The 27,138-nt window shown below is 42.9% G+C and overlaps 3 protein-coding genes across 6 annotated transcripts in view; 2 read left to right on the top strand and 1 right to left on the bottom strand.

Annotated features, from left to right (window-relative positions):
- The first annotated feature begins 417 nt into the window (after positions 1 to 417).
- On the top strand, positions 418 to 5,742 carry gipc1 (GIPC PDZ domain containing family, member 1). Of its 3 annotated transcripts, none has more exons than XM_040040504.1 (7): positions 418 to 637; positions 2,239 to 2,807; positions 2,906 to 3,091; positions 3,257 to 3,437; positions 4,134 to 4,246; positions 4,328 to 4,409; positions 4,499 to 5,742. In XM_040040504.1, exons 2-7 carry the CDS (start codon positions 2,508 to 2,510, stop codon positions 4,648 to 4,650), a joined length of 1,014 nt encoding a protein of 337 aa, XP_039896438.1. In that variant the 5' UTR covers positions 418 to 637; positions 2,239 to 2,507; the 3' UTR covers positions 4,651 to 5,742. The 3 variants fall into 3 exon arrangements, with proteins under 3 accessions (XP_039896438.1, XP_039896446.1, XP_039896456.1); XM_040040512.1 differs by lacking the exon at positions 418 to 637 and adding an exon at positions 1,237 to 1,247; XM_040040522.1 differs by lacking the exon at positions 418 to 637 and adding an exon at positions 1,243 to 1,247 and having other exon boundaries at positions 2,763 to 2,807.
- A 288-nt stretch (positions 5,743 to 6,030) lies between these two features.
- On the top strand, positions 6,031 to 11,150 carry trim35-12 (tripartite motif containing 35-12). The gene is made up of 6 exons (XM_040040155.1): positions 6,031 to 8,084; positions 8,491 to 8,586; positions 9,510 to 9,740; positions 9,822 to 9,844; positions 9,941 to 10,059; positions 10,215 to 11,150. Exons 1-6 carry the CDS (start codon positions 7,545 to 7,547, stop codon positions 10,772 to 10,774), a joined length of 1,569 nt encoding a protein of 522 aa, XP_039896089.1. The 5' UTR covers positions 6,031 to 7,544; the 3' UTR covers positions 10,775 to 11,150.
- Positions 11,151 to 14,489: 3,339 nt separating this feature from the next.
- The window catches only part of LOC120738587 (potassium channel subfamily T member 2), a 42,438-nt gene continuing 29,789 nt past the window's right edge, over positions 14,490 to 27,138 (bottom strand). Inside the window, exons 15-30 of one of the 2 annotated variants that reach the window (XM_040039902.1) lie at positions 25,059 to 25,167; positions 24,853 to 24,909; positions 23,152 to 23,304; positions 22,820 to 23,073; positions 22,137 to 22,461; positions 21,957 to 22,062; positions 21,706 to 21,878; positions 21,156 to 21,227; positions 20,937 to 21,071; positions 20,730 to 20,841; positions 19,906 to 20,004; positions 19,723 to 19,806; positions 19,512 to 19,640; positions 18,355 to 18,700; positions 16,509 to 16,593; positions 14,490 to 16,410 (exon numbers count right to left, since the gene is read on the bottom strand). In XM_040039902.1, coding sequence (XP_039895836.1) covers positions 16,293 to 16,410; positions 16,509 to 16,593; positions 18,355 to 18,700; positions 19,512 to 19,640; positions 19,723 to 19,806; positions 19,906 to 20,004; positions 20,730 to 20,841; positions 20,937 to 21,071; positions 21,156 to 21,227; positions 21,706 to 21,878; positions 21,957 to 22,062; positions 22,137 to 22,461; positions 22,820 to 23,073; positions 23,152 to 23,304; positions 24,853 to 24,909; positions 25,059 to 25,167 — 2,357 coding nt within the window. In that variant the 3' untranslated portion in view covers positions 14,490 to 16,292. Of the gene's footprint in view, positions 16,411 to 16,508; positions 16,594 to 18,354; positions 18,701 to 19,511; positions 19,641 to 19,722; positions 19,807 to 19,905; positions 20,008 to 20,729; positions 20,842 to 20,936; positions 21,072 to 21,155; positions 21,228 to 21,705; positions 21,879 to 21,956; positions 22,063 to 22,136; positions 22,462 to 22,819; positions 23,074 to 23,151; positions 23,305 to 24,852; positions 24,910 to 25,058; positions 25,168 to 27,138 lie in introns of both variants that reach the window. The other variant, XM_040039892.1, reaches the window with a different exon arrangement.

Raw genomic sequence — 27,138 nt, 5'->3', positions numbered from 1 at the left:
ATTAAAGTTTTAGAATTGACAGCTGTCGTAAATTATTTTGGCCTCCAGGGGGAGGTGTATGCTCACAGCTATCAGCGCTCATAAGCGAAATAGCAACAATATCAAACGTTTAAGTAGACAACGGCATCCAAACGTTTCGTAAAAACTAAAGAAACGCTTCATAATATTCATACATTCACAGTACACATTTATATATAATTTAATGACAGTAATGATGTAACTTCGACTCAAAGATCCTGTAAAAATGTCAAAATAGCAGACCTCTAATAGACATATCCATGTGATTTTTTACTACATTTTAACCAAACATTGCTTTACACTCATGTCGTTCTTATTCTTCTTGATTAAACTTTAAAATCTGGACTATGAAGCAGTCGCTCTGGGGAAAGTTGGTGTTTACGAGAAACCTTGAATGCGTCACTGTTCCACCCCTGTTGGGCTGGCACTAAGCTAACTCTACAGCAGCATACCGACACACATACACACAGATACACTGTACCCTTAAACCTTAATAGGCCAATTTAGCCTGTTCGTTACGCAGAAGTAAGAAATATTAAACACTGTCTGTATAGCTGTAACGTCATTTGCGAGTGCACCGTTAGCAGGCTAACGATAGTTGGCTGAAACTCGTGCTCCGGTAAGAATGACTCGCCTTCCATGTTTACTGCGATCTTGATTCAGCTAGCTAGATAGCTAATCAATCTTGAGAAAGAGTAACGGTGTAACTCACTAACATGGGGGATTGCCAGTCAAAGATTCAGCTGCATGTTTCATGAGTTGTCTGAGAACTGTCTGATAACTGATTAAGTGGCCACTGGAGTATTAACTGTTATTCGTTATTTGTGTTGCTACAAGTGGAAGATGTTTGACTGCGTCTTGGAGCTAGCAGCTAACGTTAGCGTTTTCTAATGTAATGAATGTTCAAGCTATAATGTGTAGACAGTGTTCAGAAGAAGCAATTTATACAGCTTATACAGTACTGTGCGAAGGTCTCAAGCCAACCCTCGTTTCTTTATATTTTGTTTGGGAAATTGAGAAGGGGTGCAGTGATTTATTGAAACATGTGCAAACACCCATTGAAATACAGTATGTAAGGCAAAACAGAATTTGTATAATTAGCTTGAATGTCTGTATTTTGTATGACTACGTTTATTCTTCAACACAGCCTAAACTTTCTTAGGCAAGTGTGGCTTTCATGTAATTTTCATTAAGTAGTCTGTGGGAATAGTTCTCCAGGCTCTTTCGATGTTGGCTGTCAAGATGATCCCTGCTTCAGTAATCTTAAAGTTTGAGGTCTGGGGAGGCCAGGCCATGACTGATAGTGTTCCTCTGCTTTTGCTGTGTTTTTGGGATCACTGTCATGCTGAAATATGAAAGCAGCTAGACACTCCAGACTGTATTGCAATTTTCTGATTGTAATTTTCTGGATTCAGAATTCCATCCGCTTTGCCAAGATCAGCAGTTTGCAGCCCTAAACTCCCGTAGACATTCACTGTTGTACCTCTCTCCTGGACGCCTCCATACTTATCGATGATGATTTGAACGAAAAATGTCAAATATGCCATTGAATTTCAGTCCAGACTTTTCTCTCTGTTTCCATTCATTAAGAATGGCTTCTTGACAGCCACTGTTCCACTGAGACTATTTCTGATGAGGCTTCATTGAGCAGTAGATGGCTCGATTGAAGCTTCAGCATGTCTTTAGGTCCCATTTCAGGTATTTGCTGGATTTTTTATTTTTTCCTATTTTCTAAGGACATGACAAGTATTTGGCGTGTAGCTCCTTGAGAATCACCTTGTTTGTGCAAGGATACTATTTTATAACTGTCAGACTGTGTTATCTTCTTTATAGATGTATCTAAAGAAATGGGAACAAATTGTGTTTTCTGTGACAGGCTGCTGCAGTGTTTAACAAAGTGCCTCAAGACTGTTTTAAACAGATTCTTTGCTAAAGTTCTGTGCCTTTTTTTATCCTTGAAATGATTCACAAGTTATTGTTAATTGGCTAAGAAATAAACAAACAAAACAAAGCCCCCTGAAAATAGTCAGAACCAAGGACTTGACTGTAAATTACATGAAAAAAAAACAGCCAATGTGCAAGATTACAAGAAGTTTTGGCTCCCTGGATACAAAAAATAAAGAAATAAGTTGTGACTCTAGACTTTTGCATGCCACTGCGTATGTACAATCCATGGTACATGTATAAAGATGAAAAAGTTTTTTGTCTCTTGTTTTACAGCTGAAAATCTTCCACTGGAGGCTGCTGGACTTGACAGATCCAGCTATGTGAGCTGCTCTGATGTGTGGATTCCTAAATCCATACAGTGCGTGGTTGAGACGGCTCTCAAGCTGGTCTAGAGGACAACACTATTACTGTGACATACATATCCAGCAGACCTGCAGCTGATTTAGCTGAGCAGGTGTATGTTGGTCAAAGTTGTAGCATAACTCCCCAGAGCTGCCTCCATCCTCCCTTCCTCTCCCTCTGCAACCCCTCATAGGACTACTATGCCACTGGGATTGGGAAGAAGGAAGAAGGCGTCCCCGCTGGTCGAGAACGAGGAAGCGGAGCCTATCCGCGCGGGTCTCAATGTGCCAGGTATGGAAGGCATCGATGGTGGGGTCGTCGGGCTGGGAGAAGGCGCCACCTCCGAAGGCCTGCCGCCGCCACCTAACAGCATGCGGCCTCGCCTCATCTTCCACACCCAGCTCGCTCACGGCAGCCCCACAGGCCGCATCGAGGGCTTCAGTAATGTGCGGGAGCTTTACGCCAAGATTGGCGAGGCTTTTGGGATACCACCGTCAGAGGTAAACCTTCCTGCAGACATTAATGGATTTGAGGATTTATAGATTTGCTCCAGATATGCTCGTGGCAGAATTTACCTGATGTTTGTCTTCCTTCACAGGTTATGTTTTGCACTCTGAACACTCACAAGGTGGACATGGATAAACTATTGGGAGGTCAGATCGGGCTAGAGGACTTTATTTTCGCCCACATTAAAGGCCAGAGAAAGGAGATAGAGGTGTTCAAAGGGGAGGACGCGCTGGGGTTGACGATCACTGATAATGGAGCCGGCTACGCTTTCATCAAGGTGAGGAATGTTTAAGTGATGGAGAAAGTGTTTTTTTTATTGACTCAAGCACCACCGGGTAAAGGCGTGACCCTGGAATGAAAGTGAATCAATTACTTGCTGTAGGGAGAAAGCGATGAGCTCAATAGTGAATTGGATTTTTTTTTTTTTTTGATGGTTTTTCAGAGGATCCGTGAGGGCAGCATCATCCACCAGATCCAGGTCATCAACGTGGGGGATATGATAGAGTCGATTAATGGCCACCGCCTTATTGGCTGTCGACACTACGAAGTGGCCAAGATGCTGAAGGAGCTTCCCAAAGGAAAGGAGTTCACCATCAAGCTGGTGGAGCCTCTCAAAGCCTTTGGTAGGTGCTGGAAGAAGATGCTTGAAAACCTAGTTTGAAGGGACCTGTTAGGGCTTTCCTTTTTTCCTATCATTTATAGATATATAGTTTTATATGGTGGGAATTTGGATAAAAATGTTTTTAAAAAATTACATTAGCATATTTTCCCCCAAAAAACAGTCTGGTTTCGGCCTGCTCTTAACACATTGAGGGATTTTTTGTACGCTTAGATCTGTAGGATGTCACTGAGGAAGAGACATCCTTTACGTATGAGGGGCAGCCAATCAGAAGAAAGCTGGCTTAAAGCGAGGGGGAGGGCAGGTCAAACAGCTAGTTCTAGATAAAGGATTGAAGTTTTTGGCTGTGGCAAGGCCTAATATGAGGTAAATAAAGGTTATTTTGAACAGTGACTTGACACTTCTAATGTAGAGCAACCCCACAGGGTGTACAGGTTTGTTTTTGTGCCAGGATTCTAGGTCTGCGTCTTGGACCCACCTTTTCACTTGCTCTCTTACAAATATATATTTCATTGTGCTAATAACATCCTTATTAGTACATCAGATGTCCTAAACAGAAACCTAGAGTGGTAAACGAACTACGTTTTCAGTTTTCCAGCTCAGGGAGTAATAAGTAGAGAGTAATAAAGAGGATGAAGATGGCCGCAGCAGAGGGAGAAATCTTTAATTATTTCTGAAAAGGTTTAATTCTGTTTTGTAGACATGATTAGCCAGAGATCTGGTGGGTCTAGGTCGGCTTCAGGGGTTCAGCTGGGGACCGGCAGAGGAACCCTTCGTCTTCGCTCTAAAGGGCCTGCCACTGTGGAGGAGCTGGTGAGCATGCCTGCAAGACCTGTGAACTAATAACTGGTGGTTGTACTGTTTAAATAAAATGCCCCGTTGCTGTTCTTCTAGCCCTCTGCATTTGAGGAAAAGGCCATCGAGAAAGTGGATGACCTGCTCGAGAGTTATATGGGCATCAGAGACAGCGAGCTGGGTGAGTGTGAGTCCCCGATGGCTCTGTGAGTGTCTCACTTAGCGTGATGTGAGATAAAAAAGATCTTATGTTTTTTTTCTTCCCCTCAGCGGCTACCATGGTGGAGCTGGGAAAAGACAAAAAGAACCCGGATGAGTTTGCAGAGGCTTTAGACGAAACCCTGGGAGACTTTGCCTTCCCCGATGAGTTTGTTTTCGATGTGTGGGGCGCCATCGGAGACGCTAAGGTCGGGCGGGTTTAACGACAGAACCGAAGCAGAACGACCTGCTTTGCGTGTGTGCTTGTTACACCCACAACATTGAGCACTACTAGAAAACCACAACACTACCGTCATGAGTTTGTTTTTATTCCACTGCGCACTCTTTCTATTTTTTTGAGTTTGTACTGTTAATTTTTGTTTGTTTTTGGGAGACTCATCCTTAAAAATGAGGATAATCCAGTAAATGAGAGAGGAAGGTGACTATGATGACTTCCAAAGTGCTTTTATTTGTCTTCCAGCTGTTCCCAGAAAATACGAGCACGCCAACGAGCATTTCCTTCGACTGCGTCACATGAACCTGCATGTCATTGTTGTAGTTGCTGGCAGTGGACCAAACACAGGGCAGGTTTCTAAAATGGGAGAAATGGCAAAACAGTGGCTGACACAGAGGGGATTGATATGGATCTTTTTTTTTTTTTTTGATTGTTGCACTGTGTTGCACGCGCTGTAAACCAACTACGGAAGTGAGCATGGATTACACTGTACCTGGTGAGCGACTCTGTTATTGCACAAGCATGGGTCTCCCTGAAGTACAGTGTCGTCCTGAAACACTAAATGTTACTGTGATGGATCAGTTTTACAAGCATGTGCTGTTACATTTCTCTCCTCATAATGAATTCTGCTGGTTTTCCTTTGTTTTTCTTTCTTTTCTTTTTAAGTAAAGGTAAAAGGAGTGTTCTCGGAGAGAAGTCATAGTAAATTGTAGCTCCTGACTAAAAAGACCAGAGGTGTTTGTTTACCGTTAACACACTCCGTGATGTAATGAAGTTAACCGTGCAGACTGTCTTTCACACATTTGACAGTGTTTGAGAAAATCAGTGTTCATTTACTTTCATTGAAGTATGTGCTAGGAGAAAGAGAAGAACGGCGGTCTCCAGCTTGTGGATCGTGTTGACTTGTTATTTTTTTATAGCCGGTGTGTTTTTTATATGAGGTGACGTGATGTCTATTTTAAAACAAGGTTTGCATAACTGACGAATAATGAAAACTTGTGTTGCAGTTTATTATGGAGAGCAGTATTACAGAAGAAGAAAGAAGTGATGAGTTGGAGTAGTTGTGTTTAAAAAAAGAAAAGACAATAGATCTGCCTTCATTTCTTCTTATTTCTTACATTTTATATACTTTGTTAGAAGTCTGCGTTCTGGTGCGTGCGATTGAAAAATGAGAACACTTGAAGCAGAATGGGACCAAATGAGTTTCATCTCCTGCAGTCGTTTGTGTTCACTGAAAGGAAAAAAATACAGCGGCAATGTTGCGCCAACTACTTGGTTTAGGTAAACACACGTCTTAAAGAACTCTGGGTGTTTAGCCTTTTCTGTATATCCAAATGTATGAAGCTATTTTGTAGTTTTGTTTGATTCTTTCAGAGTTCATGGATACCTAAATGGGTTATGATGCTAGAATACTGTAAAACTAAGGAGAATACATTATTTTGATGGCTTTGTATTACACCGGTGTCAGTGTCCAAATATAATGCAATAACATCCACACAGCAGCCGTCCTTCTGTTTCTTCTTTCATCAACTTAGCACAACAAACTGCCCCGTGGCGTCTGGTCTGAAAAATCTTGATTTGGATGAGTTTATTCAACACTTTGAGCCACTATTGTGAAACAAAGAGACAAAACTGCAACAAACCCGTAGTCTTTTCCAAGATTCTGAGAAACTGTGCCTGAGAGCACTTTCTGTGTTTATGTTTCTTCTCACTCCTGTGTCTTCTTGAAATATAAATGACATTTAACTAGACAGTGAACTAGGTGTCAGCAGGTAATAAGATCTCTCTGGGTCAACATGATAGTGCTGGTCAAGCTCAGCGAGGTCACTTACAGGCCTCAATGGAGGGAGGTGACAAACTGAAGAGCCGCCGATGTTCCTGCCACTTTATAAAGGGGCTTTTTCAGCATTTCTTTAATAGGATTTTCAGATGAGTTACTGCAGTTCAAACATTGCAGAAAGGCCAAGTCTCACTAAAAAGTGCAAAGAAAGTCTATGAGACCAAACGTCAAATATAATTGCAATTAACAATAAATATTTTGTTAAACATGACACTAAATTTGAAGCATGAAGATGAGACAATGACAGTACAAATGAGGAAAAAAACATTGTATTTAATGAAATGAGTAACAAGAGTGTGTGTGTGCGCGCTGCACATGCAAGGATGTGCTCTGTAACTATGAATGTCAGACATGGAGATGTATGAGGCTCTATTCAGTCTAGAAAATGATATTACTGAGAGGAGATATAGATGGAGAGATGTCATAAATAACTAGATAAGAATGACTAATAATAACAAAGATAATGATAATAAGGACAGTAATAGTAAATACAGGTAAACACATAAATAAAAAGAACAGAGAAATAGGGTTATGCATAATAATTGAGTAAAAACTATATCCGTAATTGGCTTGGATTTGGCCTTCCTCGCCACATCACCTGCTCCAGAGGGTCCCAAGAATGACAATAATAGCAAAATTACTTGTTTTGCTATTATTATACTTCAAGCTTATTTTTATTCGAGGTTTGCGAGTACACAATGTCTTTGTTCTAGTTTGAACAACAGACCTTTTACCAGGTAAGTGTTACCTTACCTGGTAAAAGCTTAAAGTTTAACTTTGGTTCACTATTACGACCTTTTTTCTACATAGAAGAATTTTCAATAGGCTGGACTGTGTCCAGTTTCCTAAGCTTCCCTGAGGCTAACAAATGAGGGGTGGTGACATGTCCTGTATTTACTACAAGCGAGGTAAACAAGTTCTTCAAGTCCCTGTTGCTCTATAACCTTGGTTGCTCATAAACTGTGTCCAGACTGCTCTCTGGACTCCCTGCAGGGTACTTACAGACAGCAGCTCCCCCTCCCACACACCCTACATCAAGAACCATGGCGTTGCGCCCACGCGCTTCCTCCCAGCCTTTAAAGCTTACCTTCTTTCATAGTTCTAAGCTAAATTCGTCCCTGCGACCTCGAGCTGTTTCGTCACAGTCAGGCTCCATGCTGGAAGATGAGCTCTCCTGTCCTATATGCTGTGAAATCTTCAAGGACCCGGTAGTGCTCAAGTGCAGCCACAGTTTCTGTCGGCCCTGTCTTCAGCAGTTCTGGAACAAGAAGAAGGCCAGGCGTGAATGTCCTGTCTGCAGGAGGAAGTGCTCGCTGACTGAGCCCACAGTCAGCTTGGCTCTGAAGAATGTGGCCGAAACCTTCCTGAAGGAGCACGGGTGCAGGGGAGCCACAGCGGGAACTGGGGCTGGTGATACAGGGAAACAAGCAGTGACAGTGGATTTAAAGTGCAGTACACATGAGGAAGTTCTCAAACTCTTCTGTCTGGATGACTTTGAAGTCCTGTGCTGTGTGTGTCACACCTCCAAGAAGCACCTTGGACATCGAGTGTGTCCCATAGAAGAAGGTGCTCAGGATCTTAAGGTATTGTACTTTTGTTCCCTTTCCTGTTACCCACATCCAGCTTTAGCAGATGTCTACTCCGCACAGATCCTTGTTATGCTGGAAGGAGTTAAAAGGGAGTTCTTCCTTCCTGCTATCACCAAGCGCTTGCTTATAGAGGTTCACATAATAATTGGAGCTCTCTCTCGTATAGTGTGCGGTTTTCACCTTATGAAATAAGCACCTGCTATTCTTAATTGGAGCTACATAAATACAGTTGAACTATTTGCCATTTAAGCAAACTACCTTTGACCTTTTAGTCCTCCTTTGAAAATGTCACTTTACTGCTTTCAAATTGAAGAAGGTGATACTTTTGCAAACTGAGAAAACTGTTAACATTGTTCAATGTACAATAAGATAAATATGACTCTTTATCCTCGCTCTTCAGGCAGAGCTGAAAAATGAGCTGATTCCTCTGAAGAAAAACCTGCGTTGCCTCTATGAAGCCAAGCAGGAGTGTGATGACACAACTGTGCACATCAAGGTATCAATAAACACTCAGATACCACGAAACACTAGAGGACGTTGAAGTTGACGTAACAGTGACTGAAGTTGAGCAGTGCAATGTTAAGTGTGTAAATATGTCAGCTAATGTCTCAGAGCAGGTGAAATATACTTCTCAAAAAAGTTAATGTCTAACATCAAATCAGATAAACTTCCAGGATACTGATCTGGTCAGTTAAGTATCAGAGAGGGTTGATGGTCAGTTTCAGTTGCCTTGGTGTTAATTAGATTAACAACAGGTACTCTAGATGGGCAACTGTGAGGCAACCATCCAAAAACATGGTTTTAAAAGTGGAGGCCACTGACATTTGTTCCATTCTTTTCTGGTTTTCAATAGTTTTGCATTTGTCTAGGGTCAGTGACACTACTTGTAGCTTGAGGCAATACCCGGATTGTGCAGATTGCACAGGGTAGTCCGGATCCTCCAGGATGGTACATCAATGTGCCATTTTCAGGTTTGCTGTCTCTCCCGGCGCAGTCTCAGTAGCGTGAAGGAGATTCCAGGAGAGAGGACGTTATTCTAGGAGAGGTGGACAGAGCCGTAGAAAGTCCTTAAGCTGTCAGCAGGACTGCTATTTGCTCGTTTGAGCAAAGAGGAACAGGATGAGCACTGCCAGAGTCCTACGAAATAACCTCCAGCAGCCCACTGGTGTGAATGTCATGATGAAACAATCATGTTTAGGGAGTGGCACCATTGGCTAGGCAGTGGCAACACGAAGGAACTGATACCACTGACTGACCCTCACTCTCGCCTAACATAAATCCAACAGAACACTTCTGGGACATTATGTTTTGGTATGAGCTGGTGGGTTGCACCTCAAGTCCCTTTTGAGGAAGTATGGATAAAGAAAGAAAATTAGACTAGAAATGAATTTTTACATTGATCCATATTCCCATGTGTAGAACCAGACTCAGGCCACAGAAAAGCAGATAAAAGAGGAGTTTGAGGAGCTGCGGGAGTTTCTCCGGAGGGAGGAGGAGGAACGGCTGGCCACTCTGCAGAAAGACGATAAGGAGAAGAAAGAACTAGTGAAGAAGAAGTCTGACAGCATCGCCAGAGATATCCTCACCTTCTCCCATGCTGTCATTGCCATTGAGAACGAGATTGCATCCAATGATGTTAATTTCCTTCAGGTGAGCAGATTTTAACGGTTTTCCGCATCACATCCATGCCACGAAACACACTGCTTATAACTCTTTCTTTCCTTATTTCAGAATTATACAAACACAAAGAAAAGGTAGGAGGTTTAAAAAAGTATTTGGCAGCGTCATGCCAGCTTCAACGCCAGTGATTCAGCACTACTTTCTTTTCGTGTTTCTTTTACCTCTCACAGAGCACAGATCCCACCCAAGAATCCAGAAAAAGTCTCAGGTGCTCTTATAAATGTGGCCAAGCATGTCAGTTCCCTCAAGTACCACGTGTGGGAGAAAATGGTGGATCTGGTTCAGTACAGTAAGAACTCACGTGACTCTGCGACACATTCTTGTATACATCACCAAGGAAGATTTTTTTTTTTTTTTTTTTTTAGAGATCTTTGCATTTAAACAGTTCAACGTATCTCGAATTTCTTTCTTCTTCTTAATCACCGACTATGTGTAATCTTTTAGCACCCATCACCTTGGATCCTAACACTGCTTACTCCTGGTTATCCCTCACCTCGGATTTGACCAGTGTGGCCAACAGCGGATCCCTGCAGCAACTCCCAGACAATCCTGAACGGTTTGGTCATTTTGTGTTTGTTCTGGGCTCAGAGGGTTTTACATCAGGCCGTCACGCCTGGGAGGTAGAGGTGGGCGACAAAGTGGAGTGGATGCTCGGGGTGGTCAAAGAGTCCATTGACAGGAAGGGCCGCATCTCGGGCTGTCCCAAGGGTGGCTTTTGGATGATCTCATACTTTGAGGGGGAGTACTCAGCCATGACGAGGCCCAGCACTCCGCTGCATCTGGAGGGGGAGCTAACTCGAGTAAGGGTGCAGCTGGACTACGACTCTGGAGAGGTCATCTTCTCCAACCCTGTCAATATGACACCCATCTACACTTTCAATGACTTCTTCACTCAGAAGTTGTACCCCTTCTTCTGCCCTGGTGCTAACATCAACGGAAACAACCCCAAACCTCTTAAAATCTGCCCCGCCAAGGTGGCTGTGTGGAACAGCGCGACGTGGTGATTAGTGAGGACCTTAGAAAGGACATCAGTAGAATTGAAATTCATTATATGACCCAAGTGTGAATCAAATGACTAAGCAAATTATGTCAGTGCATGATTGTTGGTAAAATGAGCACGACACAAGCTGAGTGATGACAGCAGTAATTGGTTTATTTCACTTGGGTTCATTTAGTGATTGACTGCAGGTTACGAAGCCAAAAGAGGCTCTTTAGAGTGAACAAGGGGACGCAGTTGCAATAATTATGCAGCAAGGCTCCATTATACTTCTCAGCCAGGCAGGCTGTCACACTAAGCATCTCCTGCCTACTGTCATGAACATCAATATCCCCCTTAGTGGTTCCTCACACTGGAACACAATTATTTTCACTTCTAGTTCAGAAAAACACAAACAACCTCATGCGAGTGTCACAGATGATTTGAGTTCTGCTTTTCTGTCATTCACTGCCGGTATAATCATTAGAACACACACTTTCACTCATCTGACCTGGACTTTTTTCATACGTGATCATTCTGAATTTAATGGCTTTGCAACAACTGTTTTATAAAAAATTATACAGTTTTAGTTTATCTGACTGTTTCTTTAAGTCTTTAAGTTTTGTACAGTGACTCCTGCAACAGCTTGTTTTCCATGCAATGATGACGCATACACGCAACCATTGTTTGTATAAATGCTGAACATAATTGCTTGGTAATTGTCCTTAATTAATAAAATGATCATATTCTGAGACCACTCTTGTCCCTCTACATTATTTTATTGCGTCCTTTATACAAGATGTAACTGGAAACTTGATCTCCTCTTCTCCACACATGGAACTGCCAGGTTGCGACACTGAAAAGGCTGGAGAAGGCTGGTACAAAAATGTCAGTGCAGAGGTTACATGTTAGTAAGATCAAGCTTTTGGGTGGCAGATCACTTACCTTTATGCTGCAAAAAGAAATGGTAGGGATGATGATGCATGCGATTTTAGAGCTTCTTCTAAAGGGGAAATGCAATCTAATGATGAGGACCAGAAGGAGCAAGAGTTAAAGTCTGCTTTTTCTAATTTAAAAAATACAAGACAGCTTTAGATATAGTATTTTATCCTCCTCAGTCTTTATTTTGATGCTCAACATTATTGTGGACTTTAGTCTGCATGTTCTCTAGCCTGCCACCCTGCAGGGGGCCTTTGGTCAGAACCCCTGCTTTGTTAATCAGCAGGTTGAGACCCACTGTATTCACCAGGGAGACCTCCTGCTGGGTGTACTGTTTTATGCAACAAAGGTCAGTGGCGTCTGACAGAGAAAGAAAGAAAGTGGAGCATCAGGGGCGGTCAATAGTGAACAGTCAGATAAATATCAGAACAGTGGGCTAGTGGTGGAGGTGGGGCCTGTTTGTTCCCTGGTATGTACAGACTATAACAGGAGAACATCCAATGATCAGGCATAACATGACCACTAAAATGTAGCGTGAATAACACTCAGTATTTGTTCATCATGGCGGGATTTATTAGGGGGCAAATGAACTTTGTTCTCAAAATTGATGTGTCACAAGCAGGGAAAATGGGCTGTTTGTCAGAGCATCTTCAAACCTGAAGCTCCTGTGGGGTGTTCCCAGTCCACAGAGGTCAGTATCTATCAAAAGTGGTCCAAGGAAGGGACAATGGGGAGCCAGGGTTCACTGATAAACACGGAGAGTGAAGGCTGACCCATTTGGTCCAATTCTAGAGATAAGCTAACGTAGCAAATTTCTGTAAAAGTTAATGGTGGTTCTGGAGATGTCAGAATACATAGTGTATCGTAGTTTGTCGTGTATAGGGCTACATAGCACAGACCAGTGTCCATGTAGCCCGTGCTGACCCGTCCCAACAATGGGCACAACTGGACCATAAAAAGGAGCACAATAATGACTTTGAGAAGCTGACTTCAATTCAATTCAATTCAATTTTATTTATATAGCGCCAAATCACAACAAAAGTCGCCTCAAGGCGCTTCATAGATACAGAGAAAAACCCAACAATCATATGACCCCCTATGAGCAAGCACTTTGGCGACAGTGGGAAGGAAAAACTCCCTTTTAACAGGAAGAAACCTCCGGCAGAACCAGGCTCAGGGAGGGGCGGCCATCTGCTGCGACCGGTTGGGGTGAGAGAAGGAAGACAGGATAAAGACATGCTGTGGAAGACAGACAGAGGTTAATAACAGATATGATTCAATGCAGAGAGGTCTATTAATACATAGTGAGTGAGAAAGCTGACTGGAAAGGAAAAACTCAATGCATCATGGGAATCCTCCGGCAGCCTACGTGTATTGCAGCATAACTAAGGGAGGATTCAGGGTCACCTGGTCCAGCCCTAACTATATGCTTTAGCAAAAAGGAAAGTTTTAAGCCTAATCTTAAAAGTAGAGATAGTGTCTGTCTCCCGAATCCAAACTGGAAGCTGGTTCCACAGAAGAGGGGCCTGAAAACTGAAGGCTCTCCCTCCCATTCTACTTTTAAATACTCTAGGAACAACAAGTAAGCCTGCAGAGCGAGAGCGAAGTGCTCTAATAGGGTGGCATCCAAATTCCCCAGATCTAAATCCAAGTGAGCATCTGTGGAATGTAGTGTGTAAACAAGTCTGATCCATGGAGGGCCATTTGCTGCCGGTAGCACTGGAACATTCAAGGTGGATGGAATAATGAAAGAGGAGGACTACCTCAAAATTCTTCGACGTCACCTCAAACCAACAGCTAGATTGTTGACACGTAAACACATTTGGGTGTCCCAGAAGAACATTGATCCTATTCACATCAAAACTGGTTTTGGAGGCTTCTGGACTACATCCCACAGTGGAAAAAAAACAGTTCAAAGAAACCATTAAAAAACAAAAATATCAAGATATTCATGTATGTAAACTTCTGAACACAGATGCTGTAGTGCCCTCACTCAGTTGGACAACAGGATGCTTCTTTTGTCACCGTTTCCTGTGTCTGTAAATACATAGAAAGAAATGTAAACAATCACAAGATGCAATCCATCAGTTATACTATTTTTTTGTCTTAGCTGCATTTTTGCTCCATCTCCTGTGACATCATTTTAAACACATTTTCTATTACAGTTAGGGAGCAGTTTACTGCGACTCCTACAAAGTGGCACAAAGGTTTAGGGCTGTTACCTCAGCTGTGGATTCATCTGACTTCCTGCAACAGTTTTCTCACTGGGTGGGGGTCCTCTGTTGTCTCCAGTGTTAAGCATGCTGACTGGCTGAAGCTCCATTTCCTCTGCCTCAGTTTGCACAGTTTAAGCTTTCTCATTCAGCCTCAGCTGACTGTTTAGTCTTTAGCCTGGACACACCCATGTTTGTTCTGTCGCTATGCCTGCATAATATCCATTCAATATGACAAGTAAAGCATGTGCACAGGGGCCCTATTTTGAGGCTTTTCCAAGATAAAATAAACTTAAGAGCAAGAAAAGACATATAATGGCAAATAAAAGAACCCAGACATGATGATGGTGATAACGTGTAAAACATGCTGGATGAGGAGGAGGATGAGGAGGAGTGTGATTCGTGTTAGTCTTTTTTTCCAAAGCCCAACAAGAACAACATGTGCAAAGCAATGAAAACAAAGGGCTTCGTGGTTATGAGAAGAAAGGAACTCACCCAGTGAGATGACCGTTGGTTAAAAACACACTGTCCACATTAACTTAACTAACAGCACAGACACGAGGGGCCGTGGTAGACTTATGTAAGCCATATGGGTGCGCAGACCAACTGCTAAAACACATGCAGCAGTATTATGCAGTTGTACGTGAGCTCGGTGACATTACAGTAGATGATTTAGGGCCATTTAGTGTGACTCATGCACAGTGTTGATGTAGCACAGCAAAAATAGCTTCTGAATGTGAGCTCAGTAAACCACACAAAAGACTGTCAGACAATTAAACGATTCATTTAGATAAGAAAATAATGTGAAAGCACTGATGTCAAGTAGTTTTCATCAACTGTGTTAAGCCCTTAGATTCCGTGTCTGGCATTACAAACCAATAAAAAAAACAGCAACAAAGCAATGACAAGCTGTATGGAATGCCTTTAATATATACATATTTCCACCTGTTATAATGGCACTGAAGCTACAGCAGTGGTGTTGGCAGGGATTTGTATTCCCAGCAGATGATTGCGCCATTTCTGTGTGAAACGGCGCACTCTGAATGTCTGGCAAAAGATTTACAGAGGCTTGCAAATCCTTGATAAACAAACGGCATAAATGTCCACAGTAACAAATGATTTACTCTTCAAAAGAGGAAAAAAATGAACCTCGGGTGTGGAGAGTGATCTGAACAGCACGCCGTTCACTTGTTTTGAGAGGAATACTCTTCTTCGGAAACCAAATTGCACAATAGGTTTAAAACCTAAAGAAATGTCTTGTGAAGGTGGATATTTATAGCAGCGTGCAATAAATATAGCAACAAAAAAATATATATTGTGAGGCTTATAATTTAGCTTCAAAACGGACAGTCTCTCAAATTGATGTTTATAGGCTTCACAAAGGTCGTATTTCTTGCAGGGCTCGTCGTAAACTGGATGGCATGACACTGGAGTCTCTGTACCTTTTATTCTGTCCGTCCCCTGCCTCTCTAACGTGCGTGTCAGCAAAAGCAAGCTGGCAGCAGGACGGCTCACACTGACACTGACACAAGCAGAGGGAGGTTTCGGGAAGAAAAACAACAAATGTGGGTCAGATTTGTTCAGAGAGGACTCGCATATGTATATTTAAAAAACTATGAGAAACTCAGACAACAGTGTGACCGAATGCCCTGCACTGATGATATAAGCTTGCTGTCCATTATTGAGACTGGTGCTCTTTGGATTCCTCCGCTGCTGGTGAGCGTAAACTGAGTGTGTGAGCGAGAGGTTAACAAAAAGAAAACCCCAAACCAACCCCCTCCCAGAAAATCTCACGAGGGAGGGGTGCAGACTGTGGTGTCTTCTTGAAATACGTCGAACGACAAAAGTGTGACAACACGGGAAAGGACATAACAACACATCCCTTGACTTTCATTTGGCAGCAGCTTCCTTTGGCTGTCCGGGTTTGAAATTGGCAGTGTCTTGCTTTCGATCCATAAGCATACGCACGCGTACTCACTCACACGGTGCAGCCATACATACTCACAAACATACATACAGTACATGATGCAGTACATAACATGCACGTACACAGATATAAATACGTAAAGGTTTTCTTTAAATGCACTTCTGTGTCCGCAGCTCTCCGCTTTGAAAATAGGAAGGTGCATAAATAAAACATTCCTATTATAGAAAAGGTCCATGCATGCCTGGCACCTCTGGGTTTGCTGAGACTGAATGTGGAGGAAATATGAGGGCTGTGTGCCATCTGGCTGTATCCTCTCATATCTCACCACTTCATAAATTATGCTTCTTCTTCGTGATTGTGTCGTTTGACTCTCGGGCAGTGTTTGGACAGTACATTACTCTCTCTCTCTCTCTCTCTCTCTCTCTCTCTCTCTGTCTTTATTTATTTATTTATTCATTCATTGTCCTTCACAGATGGGTGCTGTCCTGCGTATCGAACCTGTGGCTCTCTGAGAGCCCGGTGCTGCACTTCCTGTTGCTCCCTTGATTAGGTACCAAGGAGAGGGGGTCTGGCCTGATCAGGTACCTGGAGATGGGACAGAGGACAGATAGACCACAGTAGTATTTGTCATTTTTAGTGCTGGTTTCACTTATAGCACTAAAAGTGTGCTGCCGTATACTCACACGACATCATGGAGCTCCAGTCTGGTGTCTGGAGGAGGGTTGATGAGGATGTATGACAGTCTGTTCCCTTGGTCTGTCATCCCGTCTGACACAGGAAGAAAAGAGATTAGTAAGGCAGGAAATGAAGTAGGCACAGGATACACAGCAGGCCGTGCTACATCCGCACATGCAGAATAGGCTTTATGTTACACTGAGTCACATGACAGGAATTTGGATAAAAATGGACACGAGTCCAAACAGTGTCACAGATAGTAAACATTAGGGTGAGCGACACAGATACTTTGCTTAAGTAGAAGCAGAAGTTTGAAAAAATAAAAAGGCTGGTATGATTACAATGATGATTACAGCGTATTAATGTGTTTTTTTTATTCATGCAGACGGTCTAGGTGTAGCTAATTTTGATAAACAGCTAACAAAATGTTAAAAATATGTCACAGAAATACGTAAATTATGGAATTATTTGAAATAATTATGTAACAATTTGAAATGTGCAAATGCAATCGGAGTATTTTCACATTATTTGTAAAAAGGTTTGAAAATATTAGTTTAATCTAATTATTTGTAAATAATTAAGAAAAAAAACCCATTAGAAACTACTTATTATAAATGTCAACTATAAACCTGCCACTTTATTAAGTACGCTTTGCAAGTAGTCTGTTTAAGCCAGCATAAATTCAACAATCTGTTCCACGACATCCCAAACATCCTCTTTTGGATCGAGACCTGGTGACTCTGGAAGCTATTTGAGTACAGTGAACTCATTGTCAGTTTGAGATGAACCTGAGCTTTGTAACATTAAGTGTCATCCTGCTAGAAGCAGCACTCTTCTGATACACATGGTCAGCAACAATACTCAGATAGGCTGTCGTGTTTAAATGATTCTCAGTTGGTACTTAGGGACCCAGCCTGACTGAACCCCTGGTATAAGACAGGACAGATCCATGCTTTCATGTTGTTTAAACCAAATTCTGACTCTACCATCAAAATGTGGCAGTAGAAATTAAGTCTCATCAGAACAATCAACCATTTTCCAATTTTCTGTTGACTAAATATGGATAGTCCGTGGCCTGCGTTTCCTGTTCTTAGCTGACAGGTGTGGGACCCGGTGTGGACAGCAGCCAGAGAACTGCTGATATTATCTCTTTTTCTGGTGATTTTCTGTAAACCCAAGAGACGTTTGTGGAAGAAAATCCCATCAGATCAGCAGTTTCTGAAACTCAAAACACAGCCTGGCACCAACAAACATTCCACGTCCCTTCAATCGCCTTTCTTTCCCACTCCGATGCTCATTTTGAATTTCAGCACTTCCTTGGCCATGTCTACATTCCTAAAATCACTGACTTGCTGCCATGTGATTGGCTGATTAGATATTTGTGTAAACAAACAGTTGAACAGGTGCACCTAAAAAAACTAACCACTGAGTGCAGTTTAAAGTAAGGCAAACGCTTACATAATCCAAAAATACTGAAATTTAAAAAAACCTGAATGTTTGATCCCTTTGTGAAGGAGATCCAGTGGCCATGTTGCTCCACTATGAAAGCTTACAGGTGTGCAGTGTACCTCTGTTTCTAAGTCTGATCCATCCCTCACTTGTCACACCACAAAGACAGTGTTGGAAAAATTTCTCAGACTGAGGCTTGTTACAGAAGCTGTGTCCACCTTTTACATACAGCCTCTGGTCCTTTTAGTATAGTTACAGACTTGGGGAATCGATGCCAAGATGCATTAAAGCTGTTTTAGTAGCACACGGTGACCTGACACCTACTTGTCTCCCGTCTGTGTGTGCTACATCCACCACTCAAAAGCAGGAACAGTTAGATTCCTACACAAATTGCTGCAGACTTACTGAATCCACTTGGAGAAAGGCCCAAATGTTTCATCCTTGTCCGCACCAGCGCGTTGAGTTCCTGCCTCTCTGAGCGCCTGAAAAGGGTCAGTCTCTGTTGGCTGATCCTCTCTGCCGCACTGCCGGGTCCCCCTTTGGACCCGCTGGAACTCCGACCCCCCTTCCTGCTCAACCGCCGTGCCCACTGCATGCTCTTCCTCCTCAGCAGCGGGTGGTCTGAAGAGTGCGAAGAGGTGGAAATGGGCTCCGAGGATGTCGAGTTCCGGTGGACGCTGGTCCGGGATAACAGGGGCTCCCTGGGTTCTCTGGTGTCCTCGTAGTCCTCAACTGTGATAGATACCTGGGACTGAGACCCGCACACAAGCAAAAGCTTACACTTCCTCATATGTGAAGTAAACCTGTTATCACGCTGGTCTCATTAAATCAGTTCTGCGGCAGTTCTGTTTTCTGATTTCTCAAAGCAAAGCGGGATTAACACTTTATCTTATTAGAAACAAATGATGAATAAAAGATAGATTCTTTGAATGTAATCACAAGTGTTTTTTGGCAAAGCTCTCAGTTCCCAAAGCGCCATGTTTAATATGCAGATTTCATTCAACTATGTCTGTTTCACTTCGCGGAAACACATCAAAACTAAGCTCTAACTGTCTTCACAGCTATCAGTGTCTTCATAACATGAACAAACAGGATTAGCATCAAGACAGATTCTTCTATTTAAACTAATCCAAAGGGAAAATTTCCTGACTGATTTTTTTATAGCGAGGAAACTCTTTAAAAGCAGAAAGTGTGTTCATTGCATGCAATTTAATAACCTTTAGATTAAGCTTTACAATACCACTATTCATTCACGCTCACATTCACACACTGGTGGAGGCAGCTACAGTTGTAGCCACAGCTGCCCTGGGGCAGACTGACAGAAGCGAGGCTGCCATATCGCGCCATCGGCCCCTCTGGCCAACACCAGTAGGCAAGTAGGGTAAAGTGTCTTGCCCAAGGACACAACGACCAGGACAGAGAGCCCAGGGATCAAACCGGCGACCTTCCGGTTACAGATGCGATTCCCAACCCCGTGAGCCACGGTCGCCCCACTAAAGTAACTGCAGTGACAGTCAGCAATTTCTTAGCCATAAAACACCAAAACAAGAGGAGCTTCTGACCTCAGAGACCGGAAGCTTGTGGGCCTCCGTTCGGTAGATCCCTATGGGAATGTCTCCAGTGGACGAGCATAGCTTCTGGTAGAGCCTGCCATAGTTGCGGATCCACAGGTCGTCTTCTGTGATTTTCATCTAGATGACAAACAACACAATAATCAGCATCATAAGCAGTTACAGTCCAAACACAGTTTGAGCTCCTTGTGTCGCTACTTACGGCACAGAGGAAACCTGATCCCGGCATGGAGTCTAAACCAAGCAGCAGCCTGGTGATGGAGATCATGTAGTCCTTCACAAATGACTGGCAGGACATTCAAACAAAAAGTCAGTAGATATAGATCACACTCGGCACACTCAGGAGAAGGATCTTTGTTATTCAGTAAGAGTTTGTCTGAGAAACCTGGTAGAGGAGAGTGTCCAGCATGCTAACGCTAAACACCTTCCCAGCAGCGAAGGGCAGGCGGAACATAAAGACCAGGTTAGACCCCTTCTCCCTTTCCTTCTGGAGAACAGACACACAGCATTTTTTGGATTACACAAGTCCCAAAGGCAATAAAACAACAGACTGTAATCACCACAATCTTTTTAAAATCTAACTTCTTTAAGTTGTTATGAACTCAAGCTTCCTTGACTTGAAGTTAGCGCTGACAAAGTGACATTCACTCTCACGGCCACATTAGACTTTCCTCTGCATCTGATTAGCATGTAATGTTGGATTAAACTCCCACCATGCATAGCAAAATCAAAACAAACCAAAAAAAAAAGAGGTTGGAAATCCACTAAAGGCCTTTTTCCAACTGTGAGCCGATGGCGTTCATGAGAAATGTAAATTTATCTCATCACACTGTTGTTTCTGTATTGAAATTCATTTTAAGACTTCAAGCAGTGACTAATTTACTGCTCTGTTGATTGATGTTATTGATGCCCAAGGGGGATTCATTAGCTTTCACGCAGAGAACAACATTATCAACAACAACAGATATTAAAAAAAACAAGATGTAATGGGTGAAAGGAACAAAAACCACAAGCTTACGATCAATCACATGTTTTACTCTGGGATCATTAGAGGAGCTGTGGCAAAAGAGCTCTGCAAATCAATTTATTTTGAAAGGCACACTAAAGATTGGCTTTCACGCTGCCAATTTTTTCCCTTATGCTGTTTTCCCCCCCATTATAAGGTCTGTATTGAAGGAAATGACAGTAAAAGAAAATATGGAGTTTTACCTTTTCCAGTTTGGACAGAGCTAAAGAGTAGTGGTCTTTGACTTTAAACTGCATGAAGCGCATGTTGGCCGGGTGCGTGAGCTCTGTGATGATGCTCAAACCTGGGAACAGCCTGACAGGGGTGGAAACGAGAAGGACACACAGAGAGAGATATTAAAATTTGAAGCTAGTGTGTGAGATTGAAGAACAAGTTTGGGCAAAGCAGACCTGAACAGTGTTTGGACGTTGACGATGGTCTTTGCATCAGCCATATAGTCCTCCTCAGCAATCATGGAACTCTCCTTGTCAACCACCACCATGGTGTCGGCAAAAGTGATCCCACATCGCAGCAGACTGTCCAGACTGTGGAAAGAGAAGGGACGACGATTAAAAAGCTAAAAATAAGAATAAAGAAATAAAGAAACAAGCAGATTTGGGTTGTCTTACTTGTCGATAGAGCCCACTGTGTAGAACACCATGGGGAACCAGCAGATTGCCTCCAGGAAGTCTGCTTCGGGTCTAAACCAATCAAAACACAAATAGACTTGAGAGTCCCACCGGTAGAGATTTATACACACAATGATAAAGAGCTAACGTTCCCACAGTGACAGACCCCTCCTCACTCAGTCTTGAAAAATAAGGCACAACCAAACAGCCTGCAGATAAAGCTGAAAATAACAGCACTACACGGGAGTGACTCAGCTTTTTATTGCCTTTTTATTGGATTCCACTCTCATTTGGCCAACTGCGCTTGTGTACCAGCCACAAAACACGACTCAGGATTGTGGAGAGCATTGTCCTGAAAGCATTCAGCGTTCCACAAATCATGTTCGCCGTGACCAGTTTTTCTCCTCCACTTGCTATTTACAGAGGGACTCATTCTGCCATCCTCTGCAACCTGTATATGAGACGCAGCTCACCACCGTGCTGACTTTGAAGCCTGAGTTTCCAATAACAGCCAATGCATCACAAGAAATAATAGAGATGTTGCGCTCACATGCTCTCCAGCAGGAGCACAATAGGGTTGAGCTCCTTCCTCGGTCGGTAGTAGGCCCGCAGCGGCACAATGAAGTTGTACAGACCATTCCCCGCACTCTCCGCAGAGACAATAATCAGCTTGTTTTTGAAGCCGTAGGAGCGGGCATCCTCGAAAGGGATGTGGTGACAAGCCTAGAAAAGAGCAGTGATGGAGGATGATGGCTATGTCAGCGTAGAAAATCGAGAGAGCAAGCCATTTAAATTTCATACCTTGTCCAAGCGCAGGCAGCAGAAAGGCATCTTTTCTTGCAGGAGGTGGCACAGTGCAGGCGAGCTGCCGATGTATGGCGAGTTAAGCGGGTATCCCTTCACCCACCTGCAGCACAAGCCCACATTTACCTCTGAACTTACCCACTTCCACATGTTCCCACATTAAATCACTCTACTCACTCGCAGTGTTGACCCCACCAGTGGGCGCTCTCATCTTTGTCACTGTCCTCCTTGCCTTCTTCTCCTCCTTCGTCCTCGGACTGGTCTCCCAGAAGGTCAAAGGTGGGGTTGTTGACGCCGTCGACTAGCTCCAGGACAGGGGCGATGCTGTGTCGCCTCTCCTCTGTGGAGTCTCCCATGGCGGGAAGAGCCAAGGTGTTGGCACCCCCGGTCTCTGTTCTGGAGCTGCTTCTGCTTCCTCTCCCACTGCCAGGTCCTGCGCTTCCTGCGTCCTGGCCTTCTGGACTGCTGTCACTGGAGTCCTGCAGGTCGATGGCAACTGTGCCTAAAACACACACACAGAGGATCTAAGCATGGATTCAGGTGTAGATCAGCAGTTTTCCTCATTGTCCACTAGGTGGTGTGTTTGTAAAACCCCAGTTTTCTGGCATTATTGCTCTTGTCAAGTGTGATTTACTCCATAATAAAATAGATGGTAATTCCTCTTCAAATGCTATGAATGTTTGTTTTAATCTCTTGGATAAATTTCAAATTTGAGAGTGCATAATTCTGGCAGCTGTGACTGAGCTACTCTCTAAGACAGTTTAATAACAGGTTTGCATTTTTGACCAACACAGAAACTGCAAGCAGAAGGTCAGTGTGTAAATGTTACACAGTCTTTGTGTGGCGCCCATCTGACTGACCCATGCTGGCGATGATACTGTGGACTGGCAGGCGGGTGAGTCCATGGTAGATGCTTTGGTGCACTCCCCTGGCATTTCCTCCTGTGCCACCCCACGATGGCTCCCTTTGGCCCCTGACAAATGCTGAGTTCTCCTCTTTGGAGATATTGATGTAAAAGCAAGTGTCAGAGGCTCCCATGATGTGGCACGGACCAGGGTTTAACAGGATGTTGGTTGTGTCCAGCCTGCGTACTCCGATTAAGCACACCCCATACCTGCAGCCACACAGACAAGATCAGCTCTGAATTGTGCAACGTCATGTGCTTTAAAAGCTTTTGCAGATCATTGCTTACTTTTTGTGAGCGTGAAAGGAGGCAAAAGTGAAACTCTTCCCCTGGTATTCCCCAAAGAATTTGCTCTCTTCCAGACGGATGTGATGCACCTCATTGGCCGAGCACCGTCGGTAGGTGCGGTGCCATTGGTCCGCCGAGCATGCACCGCCCTCCCTGCGAGGAAAAATTTGGCCATGTGGGGAAAGACTGACCTTTAAAACATGTTACACAAAACATCCAGCTCTTCCATCAAGGCTGAGGAGGTAGCATCTTATATCTCTGTCAGAGCCGCTGATCAAGAGCACAGCGATGCACGCATGGACACCCAGGCTGTCTGAACAATAGGTCCCAGATGAACACATTCGCACAGTTAGGAGGACAGCAGTTTACACAGGGGGATACGGCTTAAGACGCGGAGGCTAAAGAGGTGATAACAGGAAGCAGGGGTGTGGGGGCAGTGTGAATGTGGGAGGCTTGCAACAAAGACCGTATTACATAAAAAAGTGTTATAGCAAATTTACAGTTTACAGGAACTAAGTGCAAGGCAGGGGAGGAGGAGGACAAATCCTCGTCATGTCGCATTGTCGCAGCCAATAAACCAAATGGCATCACGTCCAGATATAGATGCAAACTTATGAAACACCCTGCTTTCGCATGTTGAACCATTTTGCTGAACTGTTAAATGTTTTCTGCCTTTTTGCAATTGAAAAATATGTTTATTGCACTCACTTGTGTGAGCAACATTTGAATAAGCTTTAAATAAGAAGCTGCTGGTGTAATGTGTTAGCTATTTATCTGACATTTTTCATTTAATTCATTAGTTCGTGTTTTTGTTTTGACAGAAATGCTAAAAACATATAGCCTAGCCACAAATCTGCACATATTTAATGGTGTTACAGCTAATTGAGATATTTGAACACAACATCTGTGAAAATTCGCAATTAAAAAAAATATTTGTACCCCACTCAAGTGTAGCGTTTCCCCTTGAGATGACCGATATAATTGTGGTAATTTTGCCTCTGCACACCACCATGATGGATTCATAATGAAACAATCAAGATGTGATTGAAGTCCAGATTTTTAGCTTTAATTCAAAGGGCTTTTGCAAAACAAAATGCAACACTGTTCAGTATTTACAGCCATTTTTATACACCTTCATACAATTTCAGATGCTCAAAATTAATTAATTGGACAACTGCATGCTTTTCAGGTATTTTGCATTAAAACTGAAGGCAAAAAGACCTACAAACAAGCAGCAACTGAAGGTGGCTGCAGTAAAGGTCTAGCAGAGCATCTCAAAGGGTGAAACAGCATTTGGTGATATCCAGGGGTTTTAGACTCCCAGCAGTCTTTGACTGCAAAGGATTTTCACCCAAACATTAAAAAAGCCTTATATCTAAAATATGTCATTTTGTCCAATTAATTTTGAGCCTTGGAAAAATGGAAAATTCCTAAAAAACAAACAAAACAATCCAAATGTTTGTTTGTAAAATGTCTTGAATTAAAGCTGACAGCTTGTACGGAGGCAAAACTATGAAAAACTTAAGAGCAAAAACATTCCACTTCATGCGTAACCATGTAAACAAACACTTGTTTCATACCTCACGTTTCCCTTGCAAACAATGGAAGCTAGCGCTATCTGCAGCACAGTATGCAAACTCTGGAAGTTGACAGAGAATTTGGGATAACCTTGAGTACAAACGTGGGAAAAGAAAACTCTACCTGTTGAGGGCTTGAAAGGCTCCTACACGTTGCTTGAAGGCCTCTTGGTGCGCCGTTCTTGAAAAATAAAGATGAGTGACAGTGAAGAGACACGACGCAGCAGAGTTTGACTGCTTACTGCATTTTTGAATTTCGAGACTGCAACAGCGTACTGTGGACAGTTAAATCGAAAGAACGATAGGAAGAGAGAAAACAAGTGAACTCACTGTCCTCTAGAGGAGTGGATCAATAGAGTGATGAGAGTTGAGGTACCAGGGCACACACAGTTTAAAGCCAGCATGGCATACTTAAACTCTTCTTCACATACCACATGGTCTGTAAGCACAAAAAAGAGAACAGGGACAAAGGATGCATCTGCAAATCGCATTGTTATTTTTAAAAGTTGATCTTCTTCTTTTGCCTGCTCCATCTGACCCTATCCCTTTCTTCTGTCATCTCCTTTGTGGTCTTCCTCTTTTCCTCCAGCTTGGCAGCTTCACATTCATCATCATCTATTCAGTATGTCATCTATCCCTCCTCTGCACATGCCCTAACCATCTTCTCCTCCATCTTCTACCAGCATGTAACATAGCAGCAAAACACTCAGTGACGCCTCGTGCCTGGTGGACAAGGGTATTATCTGCTTGGAAGATAAAAGTGATTGCTCACAACAGCTTCTTTTATTGATTTGCAGTGACCCTTACCTCCAAATGTGGACCACAACAGCACAAACTCTCACTTCAGGAGTCAAAGGTTGAACTTTTTCCTTTAATTGGTCAAATGTCTATAAATCGATGGATCCAGGGTCAAAGATTAATAATCAGACCAACGTATTAAATAGGAATATTTTCATTTGAATTATGCAGTTTTTCTTAATTAACCTTTTTCCCACCACATGTGCACACAGTCCAAACCCAGAGCTTGGAAAATATGTTTTGTTTATCCAACTAACACTTCAAAACTCAACGATATTCATCAGACAATTACATGAAACACAAACAACACATTTAGGCATTTAAGGAGCTGCAAGCAGCAACTTTGCGGCATTTTTTCTTTGCATGCAACACATTCATTCAAATTATTATTAATTTTCTGCTAACCAGAAATAGTTTAGTTTGATGTTCATTTAATTATCTGCTCAAAACACTAAAAAAGAACATTTAAATAAATATGGAAGCTACTCAGGAGTTTCACTGAAACTTTGTGCTAAATAAATATTCCCAAAGAAAACTGTTGGTTTTATTTACTTTACCTCTCCTTTAAACACACAAAATGTAGCGTGCATTTTACATATTAGACTGTTATTGTGGCTCTATCCTTAACATTAAAGGACACGAGCGCACAATCAAATGTCACTATCTCACATTGGAATATGTCTAAATGTCACCTGACGTTTGTCAGCGTCCCCGTTGACTCAGATGGGATCAATTTTATGTCGCTGCTCGGGTTTTTTCTGTTTGTTTTGGGGGGTTTTTTGGGTGGGGGTGAGACCTGGCAACATGCCGGTGATTCAGTGTCAACCCCACTGAGCCACCTTCCACTCACGTCATTGAGCACTTAACGTAGCGCTGCCTGGGTGCCAAGCGAGCCAAACTGAGCAAACGCAGATGGCGGTGCCTCGTTTACCTGTTGCTGCTCAGCATCCTCTTTGAAAGAAAAACCAACAGAGCGATTAATGTTTTTTGTAAGCCAATCAGAGCATCCATTTCTCCTGCTGTGTAATTCTTGATTGCATTATCGACAGTGGTGAGCACACGGGCATGTTAAGGTCCTAAAGTACAATTTGTGCACTGTATCATTGAATAACCGGTGAGAAATGTCAGATCCCGACTCAACTCAGCCGCTACTGTGAGAAACAGGAGGCCAGCTATGATGTAAACGCAGCTTGTGATAAAGTAGCAGACTTTGTGTTTGTGTGTATGTGTGTGCCAGAGGCTGAGCAGGTGAGAGACGTAACAATTAAAACTGCTGATTGTGAATATTCTGCTAGAGAAGTAGTGTTCTTTCGGCTCAACACATCATGATGCAGCTCACAAACAAACACACTGTAGCATCTTGCTATTCTGCCTGTGAAGTCCTTTCAAAGCAGAAGGTTTTATAGAGCAACAAGCATCTGAAGCCTCCTGAGCACAAAGACAAAAACGCTGATGTTGTTTCTACAGAGGAACAGTATTCATTATTGTTAGACATGCATTCCTCCCTCTTTCTCTCTCTGAGTCTCTCACACACACATTTCCCCAGCTCCCAGTGCACAGACGTGGTTGCCATGCATCAAACTGAATCTTATTTTTCCAATATTTAATTTCC

Source organism: Simochromis diagramma, unplaced genomic scaffold, assembly GCF_900408965.1.
Source record: "Simochromis diagramma unplaced genomic scaffold, fSimDia1.1 OVJJ01000321.1, whole genome shotgun sequence".
NCBI lineage: Eukaryota > Metazoa > Chordata > Actinopteri > Cichliformes > Cichlidae > Simochromis > Simochromis diagramma.
Note: the sequence above shows the minus strand (reverse complement) of the source record. Positions and strands in the feature narration are given on the sequence as shown.

What these genes read in the sequence shown, in the direction of transcription:
- trim35-12 (XM_040040155.1), top strand. Translation starts at nt 7,545, where the DNA reads ATGGCGTTGCGCCCACGCGCTTCCTCCCAGCCTTTAAAGCTTACCTTC. An exon ending in TATACAAACACAAAGAAAAG is followed by an intron (nt 9,845 to 9,940) that starts GTAGGAGGTTTA and finishes TACCTCTCACAG; the next exon opens with AGCACAGATCCCACCCAAGA. An exon ending in GGTGGATCTGGTTCAGTACA is followed by an intron (nt 10,060 to 10,214) that starts GTAAGAACTCAC and finishes GTAATCTTTTAG; the next exon opens with CACCCATCACCTTGGATCCT.
- gipc1 (XM_040040504.1), top strand. Translation starts at nt 2,508, where the DNA reads ATGCCACTGGGATTGGGAAGAAGGAAGAAGGCGTCCCCGCTGGTCGAG. An exon ending in TTGGGATACCACCGTCAGAG is followed by an intron (nt 2,808 to 2,905) that starts GTAAACCTTCCT and finishes CTTCCTTCACAG; the next exon opens with GTTATGTTTTGCACTCTGAA. An exon ending in GGAGCCTCTCAAAGCCTTTG is followed by an intron (nt 3,438 to 4,133) that starts GTAGGTGCTGGA and finishes TCTGTTTTGTAG; the next exon opens with ACATGATTAGCCAGAGATCT.